The sequence below is a fragment of the Convolutriloba macropyga genome, chromosome 6, assembly GCF_964194025.1.
Source record: "Convolutriloba macropyga chromosome 6, txConMacr16.3, whole genome shotgun sequence".
Taxonomy (NCBI): domain Eukaryota; kingdom Metazoa; phylum Xenacoelomorpha; order Acoela; family Convolutidae; genus Convolutriloba; species Convolutriloba macropyga.
Genome location: NC_134473.1, coordinates 34,754,941 through 34,773,124, shown reverse-complemented (window position 1 = coordinate 34,773,124; position 18,184 = coordinate 34,754,941). Strand labels below are relative to the sequence as shown.

Sequence of the window (18,184 nt, the reverse complement as noted above, 5' to 3'; positions counted from 1 at the left end):
ACAAAATTAATAAATAACGACTTGATCGTATTATAGGACAGTCTTAGCGTATTACAGAAGAGACAAATTTGAAGAAGTATACTATCTTAGTTTGCTCCTGTTTAGATCTGGACTTGGGATTATAAATGGTATCACAGAATGGCACTCAAAAATAAACGGGAGGAATCAGCTAACCGACAATAGCTTAGAAAAATAAGAAATAAACACGCTATGAAGCCATTTACCAAACCAGAGGTAATGCGTAAGAGCCAGCTAGAAACTGCTACATAGAACACTTAAAGCAAATGATATTGCATAATACCCTGAGTCGAACTGAGTTTAACTAAAAGCCGGGGCTGAGTTGAATAAATATTTTTCGACAAAGGTGGTCTAACATGGACCTGCGGTTGGACGGGGCGAAAAACCGAGGGAGCAAAATACTTTTTACAATTGATTTATTATTAACTTTCCCAGTGAAATGAAACTTGATAGCCTTGATAAGAAACATACTTAATCGTGGAAAATCTTACCAAGATCTTGCCATGTTACATGGCAAGATAATATCAAGATATGTACGAACTTGTATGATCTTTGGCTATCAAGAAACAAGATCTTGGCAAGATTTCCAAGAAAGACTAACCATGACATGGCAAGAGATACCAAGTCGTAAAAATTAAAAAGCACCTTCAAACAAGATTTAGCACGAATTCATATGATTAAGCACGATTTATCAAGATTTATCAAGAATTATCAAGAATTATCAAGAATTATCAAAAATTGTCGGAAAATTCAGCTCCCGTTAGTTTATCAACCAACAATTGAGCCTACTTTTTCCAGTATAGTTAAATTTTTAAGTGGGTGCTAGCTCGGTATGTACATAGTACACACCTTATACAGGACCGCCATCGGGAAGGCCCCCACTAAAGTCCCATAAAAACATCTTTTTTATAACAAAAATGTTCGTCGGTAAATTTCAAAATTTCAAAAACGCCGGTAATACCGTTTAACAGTCATATATCAGCTTATTGTTCTCTAAGTATCTTAAAAAAATTAGAATCGAACACAAAATTTTTCAAATATCGATTTTCTCTTGAAAATGCCAAATTTTTGAATTTCCACATTCTGAGAGAGTTCTTAAAGAGAACCCTCACCATGAAGGTTACGATGTTTTGTGTGTTTTGACATAAAACAATATCCACATAATTCTGATGAAATCGTGAAAAAAGATAAATTGTTGAATTAACCCCATTATTTGATACAATTAGCTTCAACAACTTAAATAATGTCTAGAAAACACAAAACGCACGCCGAAAAAGTTGTTCAATTGCGCAAAACACCACTCAGCCATATAATTTGAGGAAAGACTTTGTTTTTCGGCATTCATCATTGAATAACAGTTCTAAAGAATTTGTTCAGGAATATGACTAGCCATTCCATACGAGAACGTCTTAACAACAAAAGATAATGCCAATGATCACTCGTTTTGGTCAAAAATTAAATGAGGAAATCGAAAAAGCACAACGGAACAATTTTTTTCTGAATGATCCAAATTACCCCAAAAACAAGTTTATGCAGAAAAACTGATTTTTCTCTGGATTCCCAGTTCGTTTTTCCGCCACCTCATTCCGGGTTGCTTAGAAACAACGTTTTCTATATGTCAAGAATTATCAAGATCTTATCAAGTTTTGCCAAGAAAAGTTCTTGACATGTCTTGATAAGATCTTGTCAAGATCTTATCAAGGTGTTCCAAGAAATGTTTGTCTATCAAGATCTTGGCAAGATGTTTCAAGTTTTGCACGAGTTAACAAGATCTTGCATGTCATGGCAAGGTGTATCAAGTTTCGTTTCACTGGGTTAGCATACTGAATTGATAGTTGCAATTTTTGGCACAATTCTTGGGTATGATCCCAGTTGGGACGAGAGCAACTGTTACTTCTCTCATTCTTCTACCATGCATGAACGAACGTTGGTCGATTTTTTTTCAAATGATTGCTTACACGGCCTGATAAGGGAACTAGCCTAAGAAAAATACATATACCTATTTGAAGATGTAAACTATGTCAATTATAGTTGGTTATATTTCAATGCGGAGTGTTGGGGTGGGTGGGGTGGAAACATGTTGCAACCAAGTCTGTCATTTCATGCCCATTGTTGAGGCGCTAAAAATGTCTAAGATCAAACATTGCTTCCGGTAATACCTGAAAAACAATTTATCAAAGGGGATTGTTTTATTCACCGAATTGGTAGTTACTTGCACTGCTCAATATCATTCGGAATAAACTTTGATCCTCCGAGCCGGCTCCTATCCAAAGAAAATTTTCAAACTCGTAAAATTCTAAATTAAAACCTTATGATTCGTGGCATTGAGGGCACTGGTAAGCAATTTAGAGCTAATACGCTTTAGCTTCGCTTTCCGCCATCGGGTAAAAGTAATCGTAAACACAATAAACAACTTTTATGCCTTGGACATTAGAACAGCTCTGATAGAGTTCCGGCTCTAATGACTATGAAATAGAAAAGTATAGCTTTATCTCCTATTTTATTCGCAGCGCTTGTTTCTTAAACTTGGATTAAGTTTGTACGGAAAACATTGAAGGGTTGAATGCGAAAATTGGAATGTTGTTTTGTGTGGAAGCAAGACCATAAATTTGCCAGCAACCCGGGTGCGCGAGTTCTTTGGAACCCGAAGTTGGTATTGGACTGCGTGGTGGTTATAGGAGATAAAATAAATAGAAATTCCTCAATTTTGATAACAGCTCTCAGTGGAGGTTTACAACAGCGCCTCACAGAGCCTAAATCTCGAACGGTCGATTTGAGAAGATCACATCAAATCTGTAGAAATGATCGCGGTTTTCGCACCGTGGTTTCCAATAATTGGGTCTAAGATTAGTTTTGAACAAAACAACAAATGCCAAATACAAGACTAGTGCATAGGTTTAATTTCTTTCTTTTATTTCCTCCTAGAATACGTGTTTCCTACGTGTTGTACCCCTACGCTATGTTAGCTGAAACCGGAGTTGGTCTTGCTCTTGTGAGTGTGGGTGAAACATGCTTCTAAGTCCAACCATGTTAAACTTCTTAGTACCTTAGTCGGTTCTGGGTTCAAACAAAAGAAATTTATTCCACAAAACATCGAAGTTGGGAAAGTAAATTAACACAAGCTTACGGTATCATGTCAACAAGTTACGTGTTTTTGATGTCTCGTAAGAAGACGAACGGCCAGGACCAGGGAGGGTTTACCTTGAACCCGGCAGAGCGCAACCGAGATTTCATACCTCAAAGGTCACAAAGCTTCGGTAACTCTGCTTATGGTAGCTCCTCTCTCAACCAAAGACCAAATCGTCAACCAATCATAATTGACAACGCAGGAAGGAACAGAATAACATCACCCGACAATTTTTCAAACACTTCGTCCGTGCGTAATTACCCAAATCCGAACAACCAGTCCAACTCTGTCAATCCAAGATTACGACCTGTTTCAGCTTCCAGAATCGGATCCGAGAACCCGAATAACTGGAACGACACCAGAGCCCCGAGTTATGAACAGGCGAGACGGTATAACAGACGAACAGCCCCGAGTCATTCATACGACCCTTCACTGGGTCATTCGGATTCGCAAACCCTGCCTGCCAGGCGATTAAGTCGTGGAAATGCCGATGACAGGCCACATAGCTCTGCGCTGCCTCAACCGATTGAGGTCAAAGCCAAAACTTGGTCGAGATTGTCAAATAATAATTTGGCGAGTGTTTGCGACAGTTCTAGTAATTTAAGCATACCATCAATGATGCAAGGGGTTGAGAGAACTGGTTCGAGGACTAGATTAAACACGCAGAGCTACAACGATTTGCGGCTTCGTAGCGGATCTCGAACGGAGATTAACGTCCCGATTCAGCAAAATAGCAGACGTCGCGAATACTCGACCAGCACAACAGAATTAGCAATGAAAATTTCATCTTTGAAGACACATCGAACTGTCACTGAAAATTATGCAGCCGATGAACAGAGAAACCGAACACGACCTAAATTCAGCTCGACCACTGATCTTCAGTTACGCAATCGACGGCTTATAGAGGAGTTACATAATGCTGATAGTAATGACCGAAGATCTTCGTATGGACCTGTATTTACAAATAATGCTAGTGTTACTGATCTAAGAGGGAATTCAGTCAGCTACAACACTCGCACAAAATTAGCAGCTACAGAATCTGGTTTGGAAGCGGCGCTGGAAAAAGCTAAACAGAAAGTTGACGCGGGTGATCAACGGAAAACTAGCTCAGCAGTTATTCAGCTGAAAGCATCAAACAATGGAATGGTTAGATTTGATTTCCAGCTTTTTTTCAAATTAGCTGAGCATGCTTCTACTCAGTGAAAGTTTTCCCCGTTTTAACAAAGAAAAAAATTTGGATGATGCAATTATGGTTTTTCATATACTGTTTCAACCAAATACTGTGGCAGAAAAATCTGGCCTAAAAATTAAAAATTTTGTTCCTTTTCCGCTAATGCCAAACTCCAACTGTATGAGTACTGCTCAATTGGTCAACTGAATTTAGAAGTCTGACATGTTACATATTTTGCTTCGCTTTCTCGATTGAAAATAGACTTTTTGAGGTATATATTAACGGGTCAAGACATTAAATTGTAACAGACACGGATGTGTAGACGTGGACGGCGGGGCTAGAGATTCCTGGCTCAAATCCCAAACTAACCGTCATTTTTGCTCTGAAATGAGACGCTCACCAAGGATAACAAGTCAAGGAAGAATTGACATGAATCAATAATTACGGAATTAGATTTACAATTTCCGGTACTGATTTACACTTTGAGTACAGTGCGGACTATATCCGACAAATTTATTTTTCAATCTCTAGCAAACCGCGAGGTCATTTCTCTGTAATGATGCAAATATCGGGTAATACACATAACACGCTCTTTCCTTGTACAATCCTTGTTTAACTACTAAGAAACTATCTATTTTTCTGAATGATTACCTGGAACTCATTGTGGTCCTTCTGCGCTAACCAGGATACCATCAAGGTAGCGTTCTTTTTAAACAAAGAATCCAATTTTCTTTTTTTTTACTTTCAACATTTAACATTAAAACCCATTGGACTAAGGTCCTCACTCTATAATTATCTATTTTAGCCATCATTGTCAAATGAATTTTGTGTTGATTATAATTTGTGGGTCTCAACATTAATTTGTCGCCAATTTTTTAAAGTTTCGAAATCCCTGGAAATTTTTTTAAAATTGTTTTCTACTTGTTTGCTATTCTAGATTCACATCTTGCCTATAAGCAATTCCTTGTCTGTTCTCTATTTTTTGTATGTCTAATATTGAAAAATAGAAATTGTCTTTACGGCAGTTTTGGTCATGTTTCCTCTTTTAGTCTTCTCGGGGCATCATTTTTTTGAAATAATTGCTTTGTTCCATTCAGATCAATTTTGATTTTCAAACTGCGACATGTTATCGTCTTAAGGTTATAAACGAAATGAAAAATGTTTTTTTTTCTTCGAATACTAAAATCAAGGTTCTGCTTTAATTTGTCTAAAAATTTTTATTTTTTAGTTCTCGTTGCTTTTAAATTACTCTTGATACATTTTCATCAAGATTTTTTGTTTTTGTTGTTGGCATTTGTAAGTAAATTTTTCTCTATATTACAATTATTTGGATTCTAATATTTGCAAAAATGCAACTTTTAATTTATAGAACCTCCGAGATCAGAAGAATTTCATGTACAACCATTAACAATCAAGTTTATTACAACAGCAGTTTCAAGAGTTTGTGAATTTGAGATTGAATTTGGGACGTTGACTCTAAAATGTACAATGCTACTGGGGTACAAAACCATTTCAAACACCGTGGAGGGTTTTTACTGGCTTTTCTTGATTTTTTATTACTTGTCGTTGAGTACTTCTGGTTAGCCGCGTTTTCGGTTGTTATTGGACATTGTTAGGCATCAAGGTAAGTTTTGTCAGAGAGGGGGAAGAAAGAAAGAATAAGTAAATAAAAGAGAAAGAAAAAAGAAGAAAAAAAGAGATTGAATTAGGCTAGAACTGGAAGAAGGGCTGAGCATCAATCAGCAATGACTGTTTAATCGATGAAGCTGCGGCGCGTTGGGGGATAGAACTGCCGCTGTGTTTTTCAAATCGTGTACTGATGTGTTGCGCCAACAGACACGCGTTTGTGCTAGAGAATTGCCTCAACGGTACAATTATCGTTCATCTTTTGTGGCTGAGGATTTTGTCTCGAGTTTTGAATTGAATTTGATATACATAAATGAGATTCTCTAAAATCGTTTATTCTAATGTTTGCCGGTTTTCACTTGTCTCGTATTTTGTACAAATCCTGGGTTTTCAGGGTTGAGGAATGTAATAATATGTCTGCACGCATTACTCCCGTGAGTCCTCCTCCAGAGGAGAAGTTTGCTCACGGCTTGATTCGAGTGATTCCTCTCAAAAGATTCGGCAACAGAGCCAGGGATCCCCGGAAGATTGCCCGAAAGAAGCTTCCTCTGTTTGAGGGTTCGTTCCCGGATGGACTGTCGGGGGCTTATAGAGCTTGGGAGCGTCAGAAGCGTGTTTTAAAGCCTAGCAAATGGCGGGCGACTTCTGATTCGTAGGGATCGAAAAATCTTCCTGACCCTAGATTTGATCCTGACTTTGATCCAAAAGATCTTTTGGTTTTCAGTCTGTGATTTCTGGTTTTTAAATTAGTAAATCACAAGAATAGGTTTGATTTTCAGGTAGGCTAACCAATCAGAAGGTCCAATATAATTTTACAGTTGTTCTTTGGACATTGCCTTTTCTTTTCTATAAGGCGTAAAATTACTTCAATTTTGTTTTTTTGTTCGCGGTTAATGCAGTCTTTTGCCAGTCTTATCTGAACGTTCCTCGTAGTTGGTAAGTTAGATTTTTCATGTAACTTTCAATATATCATCGAGGTTTCCTTAGAGACAATTTCTCAGTGCTCTCTTTTGCGCTTTTTGCATGATAGAGATAACCGTTTGCGATTGGTTGAGCCAGCAAGCGTTTGCATATAGGAATAAAGGCGAAAAAAGTTTGTTATCCTACTGTGTTTACAGAGAAATTTTAAATTGTAATCAGACATCAATTATATTTCTGCTCCAATTGAAAAAACTCGAATCTACAATAAAAATTGGATAATTAGAAAATCATACTTATTTTGTATAATTTTCCACACAGTTTTTATATACGCTCTTAGCTCTGCTCGCTGTAACCGTTCCTTGTTTAATTTTTAACTTAAGTCGAAAAGAATTGAAGATTTAAATGAAGTCCAAAAGCGTTACAAGCGGACGTACAATTTTTTTTGCAGGATAACCGAAAAAATGTTTTTTTTTCAACATGCCTATTGAAGAGTGATACTTACTTTGGTGCTGACGCTGTTCAATGGTCCTCATTTTGATTACCACGTCATTTTTATTGAGATTTTGCAAGCATTTTTTTAAATGTTTACTTCAATCAAATATAAGAGGCAAAATTTTTATTGAGGTAGCAAAATTTATTCGCGTTCATTGTTGCAATGGCAATTCCTATAGTTAATTTGAAGTATGATTACGAATACATGACCATGATTAGTCGAATTTATCAGATATTGGGAATTTCTAAAAAGAGAGACAGACAAAAGTATTAATTTGAGAACAAAGCGAAGAAGGTTACCTTTGTCAACAACGAAACCGTTTTCTCAACTTATGCTCGATTGACGTTAGAAAATATTTTTTCCAGGCGAATTAAAATTGGATGAATAATAAAACTCAAAATTTAGTGAATCCAGATGCGTGAATTATGTTTCATAAAAAATATGTGCTTCAGCACCAATACTTTAACGATGCAGAATCATTTACTTATAGAAAAATTTTAAATTTTAAAAAGACATCCATTATAATTCCGTTCCAATTGAAAAACCTCAAATCCACAATAAGAATTTAGGAGTTAAAAAATCGTATTTATCTTATATTGTTTTCCACAAACTTTTTAAATACGTTTTCAGCTGTCCTCATTGTAAGCGTTTCTTGTTTTAATTTTTATCTTGAGTTGAATGGAATTGAACCTTTCAATTAAATTCAAAAACCTTACAACTAGACAGGCAATTCTTTGCAGGTAGAACCAAATTAAAATACTTTTCTTGTTGAACTTGCGTATTGCAGAGTTGCATTTACTTTGGTGCTGACGCTGTTCAAGGGTCCTCATTTTGATAAGCATTTCATTTGAATTGAGATTATACAAAAATTTTTATTTGTTTACTTCAATCAAATTTAACCGATAAATTTTTCAATGAGGTAGGAAAATTTACTTGCGTTCAATGCGGCAAAATCAATTTCTATAGTTAATTTGAAGTATGACTACAAATTTATGGCCATGATTAATCAAATTGATCACATATGAGCAACTTCTAAAAAAAGCAGACGAAAATTGTTGTTTTGAGAACCGTTTTTTTAATATGTGTCAATAATGAAACCGTTTTTTCTTTTTATAGTCGATTGACATTAGAAAATAATTTTTGCAGTCAAATTAAATTTTGATTGATTCATAAAACTGAAATTGAGTTAATCCGGGAGCGTGAATTATTCTGCAAAAAAAATATGTGCTGAAGCTCCAAAACTTTAAAGGTACAGATTTTTTTTTACAGAAAATTTTAAAATGGTAATAAGACATCCATAATAATTCCGCTTTAATAAAAAACTCAAATTTACTATTAAAATTGGAGAATTTGAAAATCTTTTTTATCTTGTTTTAGTTTGCACATACTATTACATACTGATTGATTCAACGGCAAAAATGGAACAATATAAAATTTTTTAAAGAGAAAGATGACAGATATCATTAAAAGTAAAAAAAAAATATTTTAAATTTCTGGAGACACTATCGCCAGACTCAAACTCACTTCCCATATTTCGTTTGAATGTTTGAATGAAAGTTGACTTGATAAACACTTCACATAACTGATGAGTATGGGGTATTTGAGAAAAGAAAAAGAGAAAACAGACTTTTGTTAGAAACAAAAACGTTTGTTAACACACTGTGTTTACAGAGAAATTTTAAATTGTAATCAGACATCAATTATATTTCTGCTCCAATTGAAAAAACTCGAATCTACAATAAAAATTGGATAATTAGAAAATCATACTTATTTTGTATAATTTTACACACAGTTTTTATATACGCTCTTAGCTCTGCTCGCTGTAACCGTTCCTTGTTTAATTTTTAACTTAAGTCGAAAAGAATTGAAGATTTAAATGAAGTCCAAAAGCATTACAAGCGGACGTACAAATTTTTTGCGGGATAACCCAAAAAATGTTTTTTTTCAACATGGCTATTGAAGAGTGATATTTACTTGGGTGCTGACGCTGTTCAATGATCCTCATTTTGATTACCACGTCGTTTTTATTGAGATTTTGCAAGCATTTTTTAAAAATGTTTACTTCAATCAAATTTAAGAGGTAAAATTTTTATTGAGTTAGCAAAATTTGTTCGCGTTCATTGTTGCAATGGCAATTCCTATAGTTAATTTGAAGTATGACTACGAATACATGACCATGATTAGTCGAACTTATCAGATATTGGGAATTTGTAAAAAGAGAGACAGACAAATGTATTAATTTGAGAACAAAGCGAAGAAGGTTACCTTTGTCAACAACGAAACCGTTTTCTCAACTTATGTTCGATTGACGTCAGAAAACACTTTTTCCAGCGAATTAAAATTGGATGAATAATAAAACTCAAAATTTAGTGAATCCAGATGCGTGAATTATGTTTCATAAAAAATATGTGCTTCAGCACCAATACTTTAACGATGCAGAATCATTTACTTATAGAAAAATTTTAAATTTTAGTAAGACATCCATTATAATTCCGTTTCAATTAAAAAACCTCAAATCCACAATAAGAATTTAGGAGTTAAAAAATCGTATTTATCTTGTATTGTTTTCCACAAATTTTTTAAATACGTTTTCAGCTGTCCTCATTGTAACCGTTTCTTGTTTTAATTTTTATCTTGAGTTGAATGGAATTGAACCTTTCAATTAAATTCAAAAACCTTACAACTAGACAAGCAACTCTTTGCAGATAGAACCAAATTAAAACACTTTTCTTGTTGAACTTGCGTATTGCAGAGTTGCATTTACTTTGGTGCTGACGCTGTTCAAGGGTCCTCATTTTGATAAGCATTTCACTTGAATTGAGATTTTACAAAAACTTTTTATTTGTTTACTTCAATCAAATTTAACCGATAAATTTTTCAATGAGGTAGGAAAATTTACTTGCGTTCAATGCGGCAAAATCAATTTCTATAGTTAATTTGAAGTGTGACTACAAATTTATGGTCATGATTAATCGAATTGATCACATATGAGCAACTTCTAAAAAGAAAAAGCAGACGAAAAATGTTGTTTTGAGAACCGTTTTTTTTAATATGTGTCAATAATGAAACCGTTTTTTCTTTTTATAGTCGATTGACATTAGAAAATACTTTTTGCAGTCGAATTAAATTTTGATTGATTCATAAAACTGAAATTGAGTTAATCCAGGAGCGTGAATTATTTTGCAAAAAAAATATGTGCTGAAGCTCCAAAACTTTAAAGGTACAGATTTTCTTTTTACAGAAAATTTTAAAACGGTAATAAGACATCCATAAAAATTCCGCTTTAATAAAAAACTCAAATCTACTACTAAAGTTGGAGAATTAGAAAATCATTTTTATCTTGTTTTATTTTGCACAAAGTTTTATATATGTTCATAGCTTTGCTCGTTGTAACCGTTCCTTGCTTTAATTTTTAAATTTAGTTGAAAAGAATTGAATATTTATGTGAAGTCCAAAAACATTACAACCGGACGGGCAACTTTTTGCGGGGAACCAAAAAAAATGATTTTCTTTTTCAACATGCCTATTGAAGAGTGAAATTTACTTTGGTGCTGACGCTGTTCGATGGTTCGCATTTTGAATACCACGTCATTATTTGAGATTTTGCAAGAATTTTTTTATATGTTTACTTCAATCAAATTTAAGAGGTAAAATTTTTATTGAGGTAGCAATTTTTTTCGCGTTTATTGCTGCAATGGCAATTCCTATAGTTAATTTAAAGTATGACTACGAATATATGACCATGATTAATCGAATTTGATCACATTGCAATATATTCTTTTATATTGCAAAATAATTGACAATAAATGGGCATTAATTTTTGTTTAAATAATACTGAATGAGGATGGTAATCTTTTTGGTATTAAAGCAAGTTGCAATCGCGCTTGTGCTAGAAAAATGTTATCACTGCAAAATTGAAAGTCAATAGAGCTTTTTCTCTCAGAACAATCAAATTTTTTACAAACTTGAGGCCTATGTTGGAACGTTATTTGCTATGCACGAGGCGTCTTTTTTGTGTTTTTGTTTTGATCTGGAAGTTAAAAGTTGATTCCCCACATTATTAACGTAAAATGAATATAATATATAACATAATATTACACACTGTTTGAAAAAACGTCGGTTTAATTTACAACCTGACAGTATCTTCTAAAATGACGAAAAGTTAGTTTTAATGCGAAGTGCGTTTTAAAGTTTACTAGTACATGAGTGCTGTCAAAGCCAACTTTGAAGTGTTTGAATAAGTAAGTTCTTTTAAAACGATCATTAAAGCTTTGAAACTGATTTAATAGTTTAATAGTTTATCAGTGCTGTCAAAACCAGATTGGAAGTATACGAATAGGTAAATGCTTTCAAAGCTATCTTTGCAGCTCAATCGATAAAAAAAAACAATATTTCCCGCGTACTTTTCCCCAACCACCTGTTTTCTTTGATATACCTCTACCCAGCCCACAACCTTGCGCACCCATATATCACCCTCATCCATATACCTACCACGGTATCCGATCCCTCAACGGCCCATATCCCCCTCTGCCCTTATCAACCACCCCCTCCACCTAGTCGCACCCCAAACTGGTATATAGTGTCCACATTTTTAAACACTTCAAACTCTACAGTTTTATTAGGCAATTAATTTGTGGTTTTTTTTATTTCTATTTTTTCTTTGATAGTTTTTATTGGGGTAAACTTAGTTACGAGTTCATATTGAACGACTCTTCAAGTTGTTTCCTTTATTTCACTGGTTATGTTTCTTGTTTTCAATTAGTAATTCGTGTCACGTGTAGTCAAAGTGAAGCCCTTTGGGAGGTTAAGATTTTTAGACGGTCAAGGTTTTGGGTAAAGCCAGAAAAAAACTCAAATTTGGATAGGCTCATCTGCTTCTTTTTTACTCAAAAAATGTAAAATATCATGACAATGTCATTACTGAATTTTTGCTGTATTCAAGTTTATATTCAAAACAAGGAAGCTCGGTAATGTGCGTTCGCACATTAAGTTCCGACCCCGCTCATCTACATTTTTCACTTAATTGTCTACCAAATGAGGAAGAGATAAAAAAATTTATCAAATCAACATATCGTTCAACAAACAACTAAAAGAATAAAACGATCTACTCGAGAGGGTCTATGAGACCTGTGGCTACCATAGTATGACTACCAGAAACGACGGCAAAAAAATCAAATATTTACAAATATTAATCACGACCAAAACTCCTTGTCCATTTTTTGAAAACCACTAATAACCAAATTAAAAGGGCATCAGATGAAATTTATACTAAGAAGATTCACCCGTACTTTTTGGAACAAAACATGGGACATTTCCTCAATGCGACTTGGCAACAAGTCGACTAGAAATGAGCAAAACCAGCAAAAGTTTTTTGAAACATTGCTTTTTTTAAAAAGTATTAATTTCGAACTGATTAGAAACATTACGCATCAAATGAAATCATTGAGAGAGTCTTTTATACCTCGATAGAGAGCGACCTTTCATTATCCAGGATATGTCATACGGCTACAAAAAGAACGACAAACAGGCAAAATTTGCACGAAATATTATGCACGATAACGATGTGCCCCCAATCAATAAAATATTAAGGTGATCACTAAAAACAATAAAAATCTGCGTTTGCATTGTTTGCAGATTACAAAATTTATAAGTCAAATGACGCTTATTATTGTGATACTGTGAAAAGAAAACAAAAACCTACAAAAAGGTGCAAAATCAGGAAAATTGGTTTTATGAAAACTGGTTGTTCCAAGAAGAAAGACCATTTGAGGAAAATAAAACAGTTATGGAGAGCAAATTGTATTTCAGAAGATAAATGATGTGAATTGTATATAAAGAAGCTCAGCTACAATTTTAAAAAAAAAGTAAAATTGGCAGATCTCAAAATCTATCTCTTTCTTCATTAAAAACAAATATTTTCAAAATTCATAGCCGACAAAAGCTTTCGACTAAACGAGTAGACAGTTTGTCTTGCAATTACTCGGAAAACTAATTGCGACTGTTACCAATGAAACTAAAACATAATACTATAAAAAACATTAAGTACAAGCTGAGCTAATAAGTTTTGAAAGCAAATTTACGAAACCACAGTTTTGAAGCCATTAAATTTATAAGAAATCAACCGCGAGAATATAACATCTTCATTTGCGTCTCTTTTGATCATCATAACATCTTTTTGTAAAACGATTATCACAAAAATACAACAATAAGAACCACAAAAACTGAAAAGGTTCTAAACTCCACAAAACTCTTTTAAAACAAATTGTCTAAGCCCTGAAGACATCATTTAAAAAATTTAAACAAAAGAAAAATTATTGTTTGATTCAACAAAACATTAAAAAGAGCTCTAAGTATTGAGGCTAAATTCCAAAAACGATGCAATATTGTAAAATACGAAAAAAACGCAAAACTTGAAAAAAAATGGATAAGTTGAAGAATACTGTTACTCTTTTTTTTTAGAAATTTAATTCGAAATTCAAAACAGCCATTCGTTGTTTACTGATATCAATTATTTAATTTCATTGATTTATCTATAGTTGGCCACTGAGACCTTCAATTAGACAATTTTTGGCATATGACAACAAAAATTAAGAACAAATAAAGGGCAAAAAACACTCAACAAATTTCTGCAAGAGAATGGTGTCGCAGCCCTTCAAACCATATGTTTTAAAAACAAAAATTATGTTCAGTTTCAAAAGTTGTAAAGCTTTTTTCAGTTTAATTGTTAAAAAAGTGACAATTTACAAAAAAAAAACAAAAGCAACAGCAAAATTGTCAATTATGCGCAAAACTCAGAAAATTTTGTATAAAAACTTGTAGTACCAAAAGCAAGAAAACCTTCTGTTAAAACAATCGGCCACAAAATAAGTTTTTATTTTTAAGGAGGAAAGGTTGACCTGTACTTACTTGGAATAGGCAAAAAATTGAGTAAAATAATATAAAAAATTGACAGTTTCAAAAAATCATAGAAATTTCCTTAAAACAAATACATTCAATAACATAAGAGACATTAGGTAACAACCGAATGAATAGAAAAAGTTAATTCGCACCTCTTGAGAAAGAAATTTAAATCTTTGAGTGGTCAAACTTAAAAATCAGACTGCCAAAAGAATAACATTTGAAGGCAAAGGACAAGAATTCAGTTGAATTTTACTAAAACTCTTTCTCAAAGCCATAAAAACCCTTTGATTCTCAGAAAACTAACTGTATATACATTCGGCCTCAAATTCACGTTAATTGGAGCTGTCATTAACGGTCCATGATATTATCGAACCTCTCCCTGATTTTTTCGCGCGCCTTGCAAGCCGACCAAGTGTTCCAAGTATTTGCGAGTTAGACCAATTGTTGAGTTGAATTCTTCAAATATTGAAAAAAAAGATGCTTTTTGTATATTGTCGATTTAAATCTGCAAAACAACGGCAAAGTTTTAATTCCAGAAGACTTTCATACGGCGCCTAAATGCAACTAGCGCTCTTTTTGAGATTAGGGAGACTGTTTGAGATTAGGAAACTGTGTTAAGGTTTCTAGCTCACTAAGTCTGGCAAACTTTAACAAAGTGGACAAAAAAGCATATTTTGTGCTAGTTTTAATGAAAAAAGTTTGAATTTTGAAAATTGTATCAACAATTTTAGCCAAAAAAACTTCAATCAAACAATTCAGCAATGGTCTTCTATCTCTAACGGTAACAACAACACTCTGTCGTTAAAAATTTTAACTTATTTTGTATTAAGTTAGCGAAACTGTGCCAATTTTTAGCAAAAATTACTGAAAATGGGAACAAAAACAGTCGAATGTTCACAAATCTTTAAACCTCGATAACTCCCTGTAAAAAAAACGAAAATTGAAAAAATCTTTTTAATTTCGTATTCTACGCTGGACGGGCTTTTCAATGATACCACTCACAATTCTCTACGATGAATATATCGATCGGCCAAAATTGACTGAACAAAAAAAACCAAGTTCAGTATATAGTTCCTCCCTCCCCACTAAATGGGGGGTCGGAACAATTACTCAAAGTTACTTAGTAAGTGAAATCTGGAGAGCTGCCAGTTGAATCTTTTGCTATGAGTTTTTCTCGATGCTACTTAACCTTGGGGAAAATTGTTCGATATGGGTAGAGCACAATGGTTTAGCGTGCAGAAAATTAAGTATATATATCAGACATCGCTCAGCTTTACCAAAATAAACTTTTATAATTCTCTAAAAAACTGGCCATAATTGAAATTTAATGGCTATTGAGTTGGAAAAAAAGCAGTACGATGATTTCTGAACCTGTTTTTTAAATAAAATGATTATGAATCAAATAGCGGTGTGTTATTTTTTCATTGGAAAATCTGCAAAAGGTCCCCTAAGTTAAGAAAACTGTGTTTTTAAGGAGCCTACTACTCCAACCAACAATTCGGTTGTGACCGAGATAGTTGGTCGACCTGTAGCCGCTTCCAGACTAATATCAGACCCACTATTCGACCCTAACATGCCCCGTCTTATTCCCCCTAGCAACCGGTTGGCTGTTTTGCAGGCGCAGGTCAACTCCCAACCCTCACCCGCAGCACCTTTCGACTCCAATCCCAGACCAAATCTACCCTTTTCGGACAACCCGGGTCAGAGTTTTCAACCCGAACCAAATCAAATGCAACAACGGCAGTTCAGCTCAGTTACTGAAGTTCCTCAAAATGGCGGCATGAAAAAGTACAAAACGGTGCATAATTTGAAGCCGCAGATAAGTTTCAAAGAACCAGAAACAACCTTACAAACTACGAGTAGTAGTTTCAGCCAATCCGCATCGAGCGCATGGAGCAGACCTAACCAATCACAATCCTCAATTAGGACTGCTAACATCAGCCAATCAGAGAGTTTCAATCAGCCGCTATCTCGGCAGCAAAGAAGTTACGTAATAGGTAACGACAGAAATGATCATCAATGGACGTCTTTGGAGCGTCAACAAAGCTATTCTTCGTCTACAGTCCGCTCTTCAACTGAACGGAGAATTTCTTCTAATTTGAGGTCATCGGGTCAGGAACATTCATCTGACAGCCCTTCAAGACAAATAAGTTCAGGATTCAGAGGTTATGGAATTTCAGGAAGGCAATCTCTGTCTTACAACGGATAGACATTTGAACAAATGATTCACTTACCAAATTTTTCAACTTAAATTTTGTACAATTTATTCACTTTCGTAATTATATGCCTGCCAAAATTGCTGATTAAAATTCAAATTTAGTAATTTGTGGTTTTTTATGGTGTAAATGGAAAATGCTCTGATGAAAAAAAAACAACAAAATTGCAAATGAAAATGCTTCAAGAATCAAATTTAGGTTGTGTAATGCAACTGCTAACCGTTGAGGCTAGTAAAATTAGAAAAAATGTTACGTAAACTCAACAAATCTGCGTAAAAAATGCCCAATGAGATTCATCTTAACAGTACGTTGGGTCAATTGGGTAGCAGAAAAAGAAACCCCAAAATAAAATGCCCCTATTTCGCTGGCGTTTATTAACAGTTAAAATGGCCGAACAATCACTGCGGGTAAAAAAATCAAAGACAGCAGTGAAGGTGTAGAAAATACTGGCTATTAGTGGAGTCCTTTTTAATTAAAAAAATTACTGTAAAATTTAATTTATAATCTCTTCACTTCTAGCAATTATGTTTTTAGATTTCCTGCACTGATATTGTTTGCAACATTTTTGCCAGTGTACTCATTCAGGCATCGTACAAAATGAAAACTGCCATGTGCAACTCATTTTAAAATTAACTTCACTCTACCGGAGACGTCTTCATTTCAAAAATGGTACACGTTTCCCAGAAAATTTGCTCCGTAGTTATCAATTTTTGTCCATTTTTTTTCTGTTAACTTGATCCTCGGTTACTTTTTTTATGCATTACAATTAACATACAATTAACGTCTTTGTATATTTTCCCAACCGAGGGCCCAGTCGACCATTTTTATTTGAGAATTTGGATTCACAAAAGGAGCTGATATTTATACTATAACTTCCTGTCGTGCAACAATCAAGTCAGAAGTAAAACTTGAAAAAACATTGACTTTTGTCCTTATCGCAACCAAAACGAGTTGGTTGTTCCCGCAACTTAAAACTGATAAAAAACTTAACAAACTAAATGCCTAGAACAATGTAATTGAATCCTTATCTACATTCTCTTACATTTTATGGTTTACCCCTCGTTCAAAGAACAAAACCTTCTTTCCCCAAAACAATTTTGAGGACAAAGGTCTCCCCTGTTACTGGCAAAAAGTGTCATATAACACAAAACAGACACAGAAAATACACCGAAAAGACACAGAAAAGACACAGAAAAGAAAAGACAAGCAGTTTTTTCAGCGACGAAGCCAAGATTGGGTTACAGACGTTACCCAGCAAAGACGATTTTTTTTGGAAATTGGGTTTCAGACGTCACCCCGACGAGAGGTTCTAATTTTTTACTGGTTTCAGACGTCACCAGCAGAACTCCGCTTGAGTTCTCAGACGTTACCTCTGATGTCCTGTTCCCCGGTTAGAGCCATCCAAAATCTCTACTTTTTTTTCGACAAAAAGCCTCCAAAAAATTGATATTTGTCCTCCAAAAAACTTTTTTTGTTACTATAACACCTCGATTGTTAAACCTTGACTAGTTTTATTATTTTCAAAGCGAGTAAAGGCAATTTTCTCACTTTTAAAGAAGAATCTGCGAAAAAAAACACAAAAATCAGAACAATTTTTTTGAATTCAGAAAATTCAAAAAACACAATTTAGTTTTCTGACTACATATCCGTTTCAATTGCGGAAAAAACCATTAAATCACTCTTTTGAATTGGTTTGTAATCAAACAGAAGGC

General features: G+C 34.2%; 1 protein-coding gene across 2 annotated transcripts; it reads left to right on the top strand.

The window, feature by feature from the left end:
• The first annotated feature begins 2,943 nt into the window (after positions 1 to 2,943).
• Positions 2,944 to 16,582, top strand: LOC142340945 (uncharacterized). Of its 2 annotated transcripts, none has more exons than XM_075391727.1 (2): positions 2,944 to 4,291; positions 15,875 to 16,582. In XM_075391727.1, the coding sequence occupies exons 1-2, from the start codon at positions 3,152 to 3,154 to the stop codon at positions 16,463 to 16,465; spliced, it is 1,731 nt and encodes a 576-aa protein (XP_075247842.1). In that variant the 5' UTR covers positions 2,944 to 3,151; the 3' UTR covers positions 16,466 to 16,582. The 2 variants fall into 2 exon arrangements, with proteins under 2 accessions (XP_075247842.1, XP_075247841.1); XM_075391726.1 differs by having other exon boundaries at positions 15,731 to 16,582.
• Positions 16,583 to 18,184: the final 1,602 nt, after the last annotated feature.